This window comes from Chionomys nivalis, chromosome 18 (genome assembly GCF_950005125.1).
Source record: "Chionomys nivalis chromosome 18, mChiNiv1.1, whole genome shotgun sequence".
NCBI lineage: Eukaryota > Metazoa > Chordata > Mammalia > Rodentia > Cricetidae > Chionomys > Chionomys nivalis.
In genome coordinates this window covers 63,469,484-63,481,748 of record NC_080103.1, presented here as the reverse complement: position 1 = coordinate 63,481,748, position 12,265 = coordinate 63,469,484, and the positions used below count along the sequence as shown (strand labels likewise).

The 12,265-nt window shown below is 39.1% G+C and overlaps 1 protein-coding gene across 8 annotated transcripts in view; it reads left to right on the top strand.

Annotated features, from left to right (window-relative positions):
* Positions 1–12,265, top strand: part of Lrrc7 (leucine rich repeat containing 7) — a 401,293-nt gene that overhangs the window by 312,460 nt on the left and 76,568 nt on the right. For all 8 annotated transcript variants that reach the window (XM_057793710.1, XM_057793709.1, XM_057793712.1 and 5 more), the window contains 4 exons: positions 2,820–2,889; positions 4,379–4,478; positions 6,860–6,984; positions 8,909–9,157. In XM_057793710.1, coding sequence (XP_057649693.1) covers positions 2,820–2,889; positions 4,379–4,478; positions 6,860–6,984; positions 8,909–9,157 — 544 coding nt within the window. The remainder of the gene's footprint in view (positions 1–2,819; positions 2,890–4,378; positions 4,479–6,859; positions 6,985–8,908; positions 9,158–12,265) is intronic.

Below are 12,265 nucleotides of genomic sequence, written 5' to 3'. Positions count from 1 at the left end.
GAGGCTGAGTGCTTGTCAACCTAGAAAGAAAATCTTCATGACAAGCTATAGAAGTCTCTCCCAAATACTTATTTCCCTAAACATTCTGAATGATTATATGGCAAACAAGCTTACCAAACATCACGAATGACCTATAATAGAAGGATTGATATGTTGGTGACCTTTACCTAGCAAATCAAGCAGACTTCAACACTTATCATGGGTCAGACACATTTGTGGATGCTGAGGAAGTATATGAATAAGACATCAGTGACCCACAAGGTCAGAAGTTTAAAATTAAAGTTCTCATCAGAGGAAAAAATCATACGCATCCTGTAGTACAGTAACAACAACATAGCCAAACTAATATTTCCAGCTAATTAGCCCATCAGTGAATCAAGCTGGTGGAGGTAGACAATGCATAGTGAACTCTGAGACCAATGTTAACACTGCCACAGAGAACTAACTGCTTACAGGACTTAAAGCAAGAAGCGCTATCGTAAGTAGTGAACCGTTGCAATTCTGTGTTTAAGATAAAGTCAGTTGACAGAGTGTGGCATTGTAGCTGGGAACAGTGACGCTTTGCTCTGTCAGCTACAAGGTTGTGCCTTCGCCAATGCCCTGCTCATCCATCAGAATCACCGGGGGAGTACGAGGCAACACGGTCCCTGTTCTCCATCACTTTCTTCTTTCTGTACAGCATGTTAGGACTGCATCACGATGACTCCTCAGGGACATGCATGAACATGGCATGAATATTACACGAGCTTCACTGATGTGGAACTCAATGACAGCTTTGTATTTAACCGTGTATAATATCAAAAATGCTACCCCACCCTATAAACCTTACTTCACAATTTCTAGTATCCTTGAATTTTAACAACTTGTGTGGGTAATTCAGTTTCTGCCAAGAAAGAATCATGATATAAGTCAATATCTGCTTCTTTGTGTTCTTATGTTTCACAGATATTCATCCGTTCATAAGATTAGATAGTCTCCCTAAGAACTCTACCACACACCCTTAACATTTACAATGGCGGCCAACCTCTTTTCACATTTACTAAATTATTTGAAAATGCCTGATCATTTTTGGACATAAATTAAGTCCTTATTAATTATTGTAACATTTTTCTCTTCCTTTCTAAAAGTGCATTTGTCAATTGACTCACAGCATTCCAATATACAAAAGACTTACAGAAATTTCCATTACAAGTCAGAAGGTATACTCGGGGATAAGCTGCTGAGGATGCCACTGTGTTTGTGCCGCTGTCTCTGAAGCTGAGAGGATGATGGTGGCTGAGGTAGTCAGAATGTGCCAATGACACACTGGCTCCATGACACCAAGAAAACACTGACTGGCACATTTGTCGCTCTGGCTTTCCAAAGGTGGCAAGCCACACTTTTATTGAATGCTACAGCCGAGGCCAAACTTCATAGCTCCAAAATACTATTTTTAAAGATTCCTTCTTGTAAGGCCTACTGTGCAATGTACAAGAGATGAAATTTCTGTAGATCAGCATCACTTTGGAAACTATGAAGTGATTTAGATGTAAGATATCATAGCCCTTGCCCTTTGGGGAACTACAGTTTTGTGAGGATATCAGATAATAAATAATGACTGCAAAAAAAAGTAGTCACATATAAAAGCTGTGAAATAGTCTGTGTAGGCAAGTGCAAGCCACTCTGAGACTAGACTGAAGGAAGGAAGCTAGTGGGACCCAGAGAAACCTTTCCTATGAGAAATTTAAGCACTGAAGAACTGTGGGATTTAATCAAGCGAAGCAGAGTAGGAAGAATATTCCAGAGAGGACCAAGCTGAAATTTCTCCTGAGTTGGTAGAACATCATTGTGCACTCCAGCTATGAGAAAAGCAGAATCAATGCTGGGATATGAGAGCAGCTTTAGGGGTATTAAGATTTTATTTTTATTTTATTTATTTGGTTTTTCAAGACAGGGTTTCTCTGTAGCTTTGGAGCCTGTCCTGAAAGTAGCTCCTGTAGACCTGGCTGGCCTTGAACTCCACCTCTGCCAGTACTGGGATTAAAGGTGTGTGCCACCACTGCCTGGCTTATTTTTTCCATTTATTTGTGTGTGTGTGTGTGTGTGTGTGTGTAAATTTGTGAAGATCTACTGAAGTTGGATTATAAATAGTTGTGAGCTGTCTGGGATGAGGACTGTGAACTGAACTCATGTTCTAAGGGGAGCAATAAGTTCTCTGAACTGAGGAGTCATTTCACTAGTATTGGGGTGCATACTGCAGAGCCTGACCATGGATACTAACAGGATTTTTATTTTATCTAAATACTGTGGGAAGCATTTGAAAGATTAGAAAGATTTTAGTGGTTTTGGGCCTGGGAGATGGCTCAACAGATAAAGGCACTTGCCTCCGATCCTGGTGATCTGTGTTTGAACCCAGGACCTACATGGTGGAAAGAGAGAGGAAAAACCCGGAAGTTGTTCTCTGGCTTCCACATGCTCACATGCACAGAAATACATGCACATATGCACATACAGACACACACACACACACACGCACACTAGTGAATAACAAAGAAGATTTTCATTCTTTTTTTTTTTTTTTTTTTTTTTTTTTGGTTTTTCGAGACAGGGTTTCTCTGTGGTTTTGGAGCCTGTCCTGGAACTAGCTCTGTAGACCAGGCTGGTCTCGAACTCACAGAGATCCGCCTGCCTCTGCCTCCCAAGTGCTGGGATTAAAGGCGTGCGCCTCCAGAGAAAGAATTGAAGAGAGCAATGAATCAACACAGTAGCTTGTCTAAATGTTCTTAGAAATGAGTTTAGCTGTCTGTGTCTATGCTATGAGACATCTCTTGTCTCTGCAGGTTGAAGAATTTACCATTCTCGTTCACCAAACTCAAAGAGCTTGCAGCATTGTGGCTTTCTGACAATCAGGTAAAAAAAAAAAAAAAAAAAAAAAAAACCTTTAGTGCCCTGAGTTATCATGTTCCTTAGATGAAGTGTAACTGAAACTTTGAATTATTGAGTCCCCGTAGATACACTTGACAACTATTCCTTATGCCTGGAGGAGAGTTTTGCACAAAAGTCCAACACATACTGTGTTGGTGAAACAGTGCCATGGTCTCAAACACCTCTGTTCCATACCTACTTCATTGTCAAAGACCCAACATACAGATGATGGTTTGTTGGCTTTTCAGCTCCTGGTGGTGCTCAGGTCCTTAGAGGGCACACCTTAATTATAGCTCTGAAAGTAAAAACAGAAAAGCCATTACTACAATTCCCACAAGAGGGAATTACCAGCCGCTATCTTCCTTTTCCCTCACTGTTTTTAATTACGATCAACTTAATTCTAAAGCTTCATTCAAGACCTTTGCTGATATACTGATAGCTATCTTCAGTATTTTTGTGGTTATCTTGATATTTTTATACTCATGAAAATAGAGTGTAGTGGAATCAGGGGTTGCAAGTTAATGAATAGTTTTATTAACTGGAAAATAACAGGAAACAGAGAGGTGTCTGTGAGTCATGTCAGCAGAATGTACTACTAATCATTTTTCTAGTATTTCTAAATCTTTGAAACCATTACCCCAAAATATAAATGGCCAGATAAAAACAATGCATCTTCAGTTCAATATATCAGCATTCCCTGGGCACCAAGTTCCTATTTCTAGTTATTTGGGGACTTTTATTACAAACTAAAAATGACTTACAAATTTAGAGTGTTAGCATAAGAGTGTTGTATTTCTTCAGTTAATCACAGCTCCTGCTTCCATCAGCTGGTAAAATATTGGACTGTCATTGAAGCTTACCGATGGTTGTTTCCAGAGTCCATGGACTCTGCTACTGGGATGGTAGCCTTACACTGTGGGAATTGCTGCAATGTGTCTAGATAGCTTCATGAAACCCTTGTTTATTTCCTATTAGTAAATGGTACTTACCTATTCTTATGAAAATAATACCTATTCTAAAAGCCTTTAAAGATAGTATTTCTGATATCACATTTGTGATGAACAATAAAATACAGCATAAACATCAGATATATGCACAGCTTTTATTCATATGTGGGCTGTGCCTTGCTCAATGTGAGCAGTGCAAGCACCACATGTCAGTCTGGACCACACCCTGGGAGAAGGAATGCATGCCCAAGACTACACTAAACCCTCATTCAGTTGAACAGTTTAATACTCTCTTACCTCCTCAAGATTAGAACTGAAGTGTTCAGTTGACTATGTTTTGATAAGCTTTTAAAGAGTACACTAAAGAAGACCAAACATCGCAAAAATCTTAAAATCTGGAAAGAGTCTCAGCAATATCTATGGTATGTCATCTTATCCAGTCATCTCTGAGAGGTCAGACTATTAGCTATTTCCTCGTGTAAAATCTTGACTAATTTGTTCATCTAACTGGTGCTCATTGCTTCCAGTCCAAGGCCCTTATACCTCTACAAACAGAAGCCCACCCAGAAACCAAGCAAAGGGTACTGACCAACTACATGTTTCCCCAACAACCCCGCGGTGACGAAGGTAGGTTGTCGGCAGATTCACTCTTTAATCTTTAATGATGTTGCAGGGAAAAAATGGAGTTTTTAATTCTAATTTCTGTTCAGAAAAACTGGTTTATAGGCAATAAAAGGAAACTCCATAGCACACCATCTGGGAGTTTGAGTCTCGGTGCTGAAATATTTTAAGATTCCAAAGACAAGGCTCCTTCCGGAGATAGCTCAGATTGCAAAGTGCTTGTCTTACGAACATGAGAACCTGAGTTCAGTCCCCATAATCTCAATGCTGGGAGCAGAGACAGGAGAGGAGGATGCCTTGTGCTTGCTCTTCAGTCAGCCTAGCCTAATTGGTGAGATTAGTTCCAAATGAGAGAGCCTTTTCCAAAAATTAAGGTAGAGATCAAATGAAGAGGGGACCTAATGCTTATCACTGGGCTCCACTTGCACGTGTACACACATGTACCCAAATACATATGAACATACAGGCACACACACATACACACGCAAGGAAAAGTATAGCTCATGTGAGAATAATGTAAACACTCTAGAGTTAACTTCTTCTTTAAGGGTTAGACTGCAGGGAATGGGACCTGGTCACCAAATGTGGTACCCAGCGATTGGCAGCAAAAAGGAGTTCAGAGCTAAAGAAGGACTGGCTGGAGAGGATCTTCTCTTGTGCTCCTATATTACAGAGCATATTTTAAAGATCAGGACAACAACCTTGGACCCCTACATGTGAGTTAGTCATAGGAATTGACTTACAATAATGACAGTTTTTCCATTACATTATTTTGTCTTTACGTTGAGATTACCTAAGCAATGTCAACAGTTATGATTTAGAAACACTTCGTAAAAACCTAAGCCTGTTACAATAAGCCTTCTGGCCTAGGATCACACTATTACACAAAGCTTTAAAAAGTATTGCCTTTTCCTGTTTGAAACAGGGTTATCTGGCTTGTGTTCTCTGGAGCCATGCAGAATCATGGGGGTTCTATGGCAATGAACCCACTTTAATGCAGCCACAGATAAACCCATCCTGTCTGAGAACTGTTTGCTTGTGTGTTCTCATTTTCAACAGTAATGATGATAAACAGCTTTAGTCTTTGACTTCCAGATGTAAATGAATCACTGTAGGAGATGTAAAGATACTTTTATTAAAAGTTTTGACTTGCAGAAATAGAAAAGGGGAAGGTTGTTTGGAAAAGTAATTTTCACATCTGAATAAATTGATCTTTTGATTTTATAAGAGAAATGCCACCACAGTTTTGTATCATAAAGAACCAAATAAGGACTGTTCTATTAGCCTGAATTTATTTTCTCTTCTTCATGACATCCCTGGGTTTCAAAATAATGTAAAGAAAAGATAAAGAATAACCCAGATCCACAAGCCATCCCTGGGATCTAGTGTGTCACCTAAACCCCTGGTCAGTTCCCAGGTATGAGGTCAGCAGTCAGGTGACCTGAGATGCAAAAGCGTTTGCCTTTGCTATCTTGAATTTTCTGTTTGTTTTTCTATTGAGGACATAAAATTTGGTGTAATTACTGAAAAATAATTCTTAAGCTTCAACCCAGCCAGTCAACTTTTGTCTGTGGAAAAAGAAAATAATAAATGAATTTTAAGAATCCTGTAAGACAGAGAAATATGCAACAAAGCAAAATTCTTTGGGAAAGGAGTTAGCCTCAGCTAAGCACCTGTTATTGGGCTTTCACGCAATTTTCACTATTATGTTACAAAGCAGGTGCCATTAGACAACATTTTGATGTAAATTAGAGATTTTATAAATCATCTTCCCTGCTTATTTGAGGCACATTTAAGGGACTTGAAAACACAGCGTTAAAACTGAATTCTCCATGTATTCGCTACCTTAAAAATGAGGTTACTCTAGTCACACGCACACAAAGAACCAACAAGAATGTCAGATTATTGGGTACTTGTTGTGTAGTATCTTGCTTTGTTTCAATGTGACACGGGCTCCGTAGTCACCCACACATGGAGTAGGACCTGGTACCTGAGAGACCTGGGGCAGAACCTGAAAACTGACAGCTTCTTCATAACAAAGATGATGTCAGTGTGACTGAGGATTAGAGAGACTGAAATGCTTCATCCAATCTCCAGGCTGCTACTGTTGGCCCAAGAGAACCCATTCCTATGCTAGGAAACTTCCCAACCCTCATGACTAACAGTAAAATACAGAAGACATAAGACACACGAGAAGAATGTCCTGCTTTCCTGTCCTTCCTGCTCTCTCCTTCCTCTTCCTCAGTATCTCTTCCCAACCCTTTTAAATGTATTTATTGTATTCATTGGTGGTGCTTGCTGTCTCTTTTTGCATAATATATTAAACTTTATTAAATGCATCGTGTATCTAAAGGAAAAGAAAAGCATTAATACTTTGGACTCCGTAGATTTCCAGTCAGACAGCGACAGCTTCAACCCCACCCTGTGGGAGGAGCAGAGACAACAGCGCATGACTGTTGCCTTTGAATTTGAGGATAAAAAAGAAGATGACGAAAGTGCTGGGAAAGTTAAGGTGAACTTTTGGCCTTTGTTTCTCTTGTTGTTCTGTCTGTCCGCTGTTACTATTCAGACAGAGAAGGGATCCACTAAGTGACCTCTCTGGAAGGTCACAGTCATTTTCTAGTCTCGTGAAGATACCCCTATCTAGAGGGCAAGTGTTTGGGCAGCATTGGTGTGATTCAGATTGAGACGAATGTCCCAGTTCTGACTGAGCAAGTCTGATTTGTACACACACTCTGCAATATAACAACATGAGAGAGATTCAAGCTGAAAGTGAGGGAAACTCTAGGTGATGAACCTCGCCTAAATCTTCATTCGTCTGTAACGCTGCAATGATCCTTCTGGTCACTGGGCCAGGCCCCGTGCAGACAATAGCAGCCAATATACGTATTTGTGGAAGACACGCCGACTGGCGGATTACAGTGGCATTGCATCCTTTAAGTCTTCTACATGGTTGGAGTATTTGAAAAGAACTTCTGTTTCTTTAGGTTTGGGTGTTAACAGCAGGTGAGTGTCCAATCAGAGGTGAAGATCTTTAGGCAAAACAACTTCTTTATTTTAACTGCATTTTTAAGAAATCTTTTGTTGTGACTAATCTGAGTGAAGAAACAAGGTTACATGTTTAAACATATATTTTCCATTATTTAAATTCTCAAATATTAGAATTAGCTGAGATTTCATTAACACTTAATGTTATATCATGATGGCACCTTGAATCTCTCGTCGATTTTTATGTTATTTGTGTAATTTTTCAAAAACATCATGAATACTAACAGCTTTCACTTGTAGTGACTAATGTCCTAAGTAACTATATATGCACTTTATTAATAAATCAAGATTGTGTGGTGTTCCCTGTCCCCACGTTGCCCCGTTTTCTAAATGTTCCTTTTTAAACCATTATTCAAGATGACTGTGTCATTACTGAAAACTCAAAATGGAGTCATAAATCCAAAATGACATACTTTCTTTTAAAACTTTTGGTTGAAGAAACATTTGTGGATGATTGACTATTGCTATCTTATGACCAAAGAGACATGTTTTAAAACTTGTGAATTTTCAGAAAATAATTATGCTAAATTTGATACAAACCTTTAAAACAATTCAGTTCCCCTCTTCAGGGATTTTATGTTAAATCAAGATCCAATGGGTGATGCATTCTGTGTTGGACTCTTGATTCATTTTTATATTTCATTGAATTGTCAAAATAACTGCATGTTTCCTCTTAAAAATATATAGTCAAGGATCAAGAGAAAATACATTTAATATGCTCCCTAGTCGTGTTTATAAAATCATGAAATATAGAAATGGAAACAATAATTTAATAACCCTGTTTGTGTGCTCTGTGGTTAGTATGTCTATGCTCATAATGGGTTCCATATGCTTTAGCGTGGTTTGATTTTTCTCTGCATTTATTTACATTCACATTTTTGCATTTTGGTAAAACAATATGTTTTTCCAAAATCTCCAACTACTTGACTAATTTGGCTGTTTCTGATGCTATTGGCTATCAGACAAATTAGAGGAGAAACACCCATAAGTACATCATCGTGGGAGATGATGAATGGAACACCCTGGGGTCTTACTAGTTCACCCTCTTCTGGTTCATTACATGTACATTAAAGTTAGCACCATTTTAATTTTAATTGACCTGAAATTTAAAAAGGAAGCACAGGCCTATGCCATCAGCTTTCAATGGGAAAAGCATACAAAGTCCTGCTTGGAGTGTGTACAGTGAGTGTGGATGCTGAGCTGTGTGAGGAGGGTGCCACCCGTGGCTTCGTGTTACGCTGTTTGATTACATGGAGTTAAAACTCGTTGTTTTAAATGAATTGCCCAGAATGAAAGAAAAGGCTACCCAAGGGTAGAAAATGATCAAGCAAACATGTTGCTGCAGCGCTCCTGTTTCTCCCAGAAAATGGAGATTCCTTCTCCCACAGGCTCTCTCCTGCCAAGCCCCCTGGGACAGGGGCCAGCGTGGGATTACTCTCCAACCTGCCAGACTGTCTGGCGATTGCTGCACACCATGGGCCAGGTGTGATCAGCAGATCCAAGATATGCCCGTCCCCCAGAGTGACCCCCAGCTGGCATGGGGTTGTATAAGTGGCCTCCAGCAGGAGAGGAGCATGTGTGCTCCCTTGCCAGTGGCAGCACAGTCCACCACTCTTCCCTCTCTAAGTGGCAGACAGGTAGGCCTAGGTGTCTGGGGTCGGAGAAGCCCAGTAGAGGCTCCCTTGGAACAATGCTTTATGGGGTATGTGCTGCATGACCAGGGGTGAGAACTGTTGTTCGCACAGCAGCCTTCGGACTGCCAGTGTCTGAATCCAATTTATCTCTACTGACACTGGCAAATGGTGGGAGCCTGAGCCAGAGGGCGGGGACTTCAATTTAAGGTGCCTTTTCATGGGGTAGCTGGCATGGCTTTGAAGTTGGGGCTTTGCTTTTGTTTACTATTCTTTGGCTCTTTAATTTAACGTGTGGGGATACGGCCAGTTGAGCAGAATGCTGACCAGGCTTTGGAAGTGATTGAAATTGTCCTGTGATCAAGCACGCTTCTCAGAGTCAGCTCGGGGGAAACTGGATAAAACCTGACTTGAAAACACAGATGTTGAAATTGAGATTTGCTGGGAGTGGACTCTGAGCAAACAGAGACTTCTGTTCAAAAGCAGCAATGTCCCTTAATCTAAGATTCAAATTTTATGAATTCCTGTAAGAGAAGTGGGGTTCGGGAGTCACGGCAGAGAGGGATTCCCTTTCTCGGGGCTGGGTGTCTAAGAGGAGAAATGGTAGGAGGAAAACTACATAGGAACACTGTGTTTTTATAAACGTTGCCACCCACATGTAATGGACTAGATTCTCATTCTATGTCTTATATTCTTTCCACAATATAAGACAAGCTGAGAATGCACCTTCCTGACTAAAACTGCCCTGTTTCCTTTTATGTAAAATGTCCCCACTAATTTCTAGAATAATTTGATATCTAATTATCACTGCAAAACTCTATTGTTTCTCTTACTGGAATTTACAATCAAATTCAAATTTAATGGCTATGTAAAGTATATTATATTATGTGCCTATAATATAATATATGAGAAACAGTTCTGTCTGAATCCAAGACACCATTTCTGAATGCCCACACTATTATAAGTAATTCTTTCTTTACTGTACTTTTCGGGTCTCCAATGCCTTGAAGCTGCTATTTGCATTTATTGTACTTCATTTAGATATTAAGAGTCTTGTGAAGCATTTTATCTCACAGAATTAATATATATTAGTAAAAATCTTGCATTCTAATACAATGTGTGACATGAGCAAATACTTTATAGTGAGTGACAAATTTAATACCATTATCAGAACGAATTCTGTAGATTTTCCCACCTCTGTGTGTCAGAAATTCACTTATGTTTTATATCATCATAGGATGGGTATGTTTCTATCTCAGGTGTTTACATATAAAGAAACTGCTTTTAGATATGAATGCCCCTGAACCAGTAAAATAACTCTTTATGGCCATGCTGGCCCACTTCTGAAATACCGAAGGCAGGAACTAAGAAGGAAGGGTATCAGTATGTCTAGGTAGAGCTTAAAATAGAATTGGGTTATAAAACACAGTTTCACTTTGAAATAGGTTATAAATTAGAATTACTTAGCTTTATTTCTTAAATTGAAAGTATCTTATTATTTAACAATAAAATTCACATTTTTCTTGCTAAGCACCTTTTCCACAAGGTTACACAAGTCATAGTACACCAGAGAATACCTCTTAACTAAACCACAGCGGTGTGATGTAAACCTTAGAATCCAGAAGACTTAAGTTTTAACATGACTGGAGAGAAAAGTTAACCAGTCCCACACAGACACACCCTCCATAAAGTCACAACTGCTTTCTGAAAGTTAAACATACAATTCCAAATTGATAACATTATGTAGTATGTAATATTTATCATTCCATATGCATTGTAATTTGTATTAAAACATATAGGAATAGTTATAAACATTATCACATATTATATGGTTAATCAATAATAAATCAATTATGCTATAAAGCATTCAGTGTCATGCCTGGAACATGGAAAGCACTGAGTAAGAGCTGCTCTATACAGCCTGAAAGAAAGACTCAGCATTGAGTTAGACATGTGGGGCAGAGTCTACATTACCAAAGGGACTCAGAGCTTTTAAATAAGAAAGAAGCTGAAGCAGGAGGATTGAGAGCATGAGACCAACCTGAGTTACAAATTGAGATCTCTGTATCGACTTAATACATTTTCAAGGTACTTCACATTTATGCCACCTTAGTTCTGAAAAAATGCAAGTACATGAGAGAGGCACTAGATTTCCTTTGTTCATAAGCAGAAGCAACAGACTAGGGGCCAGTGTCTACTCAGAGGTAGACCTACGGCTTGAATTGATACTTCACGAACCCAAGCCCAGAGCTCTGTGAGAAGAATAATAAATGGAGGCAAAGTGGTTATTTTCTGGATGGAACGAATTCAAGTTTAGTGATTCCTAAAGATCCCCAAATTTGGCAAAGAGCGGTCTTAAGGGAAAAAAATATAAAATGGCCCATATAAATAAATAATTAAACAGCAACCATCCATCACCTTGAATGTAACAGTCAGATAAATAGTTGAAGCTTTGTGACACACCTGTTTCACAGTTAAACACTTCCACAACACTAGAATAACCAAACTAAGAAAACTACCACATCAAGTTGCTTTTAGTGACCAAATGTGCACGCTTATCCACATCACGTCTGTTTAGTGGTCGTAAACCATGTAGTGTGAAGAAGCATAGAACTTAGAGAAGAACAGGGCAGATGTCCCCTACCTCAGATCAGGAGAGCATGTCACTGCTGAGGACATTTGAGCTGCAAAGAACTTTTATTTAGTGTCTTACTTTAGACTCTTTTTTAACAATCAACCACTAGCTATTAAAAGAAAAACAATGGTTTCAATTGGCCAGATGAACAGTCCACCCTACAATTCACAATTTATAAATGTAGATTCATAGGTTTTTTTTTTAACTTTTAGTCCCTTGATAGTAAATACCTTTAAACAGGTTCAACACCATAGCTTAAAAGTAAATATAATAAATATAATTCAGAACTAATGTTTCTAACGTGGGTTTAAAGAGCAAATCCCTGCGTATGTACATCCCAGTGTACTCTGGCTAGGAGGACGTTGTTGTTCAGTGTTTACTGAAGAATACACTATAAATCAACCTCCCGGAACATATTAGTATTAAACCATAAAAACTTACTTTTTCCCATGAAACCCAATTTTACCTTGGGTTCTTAC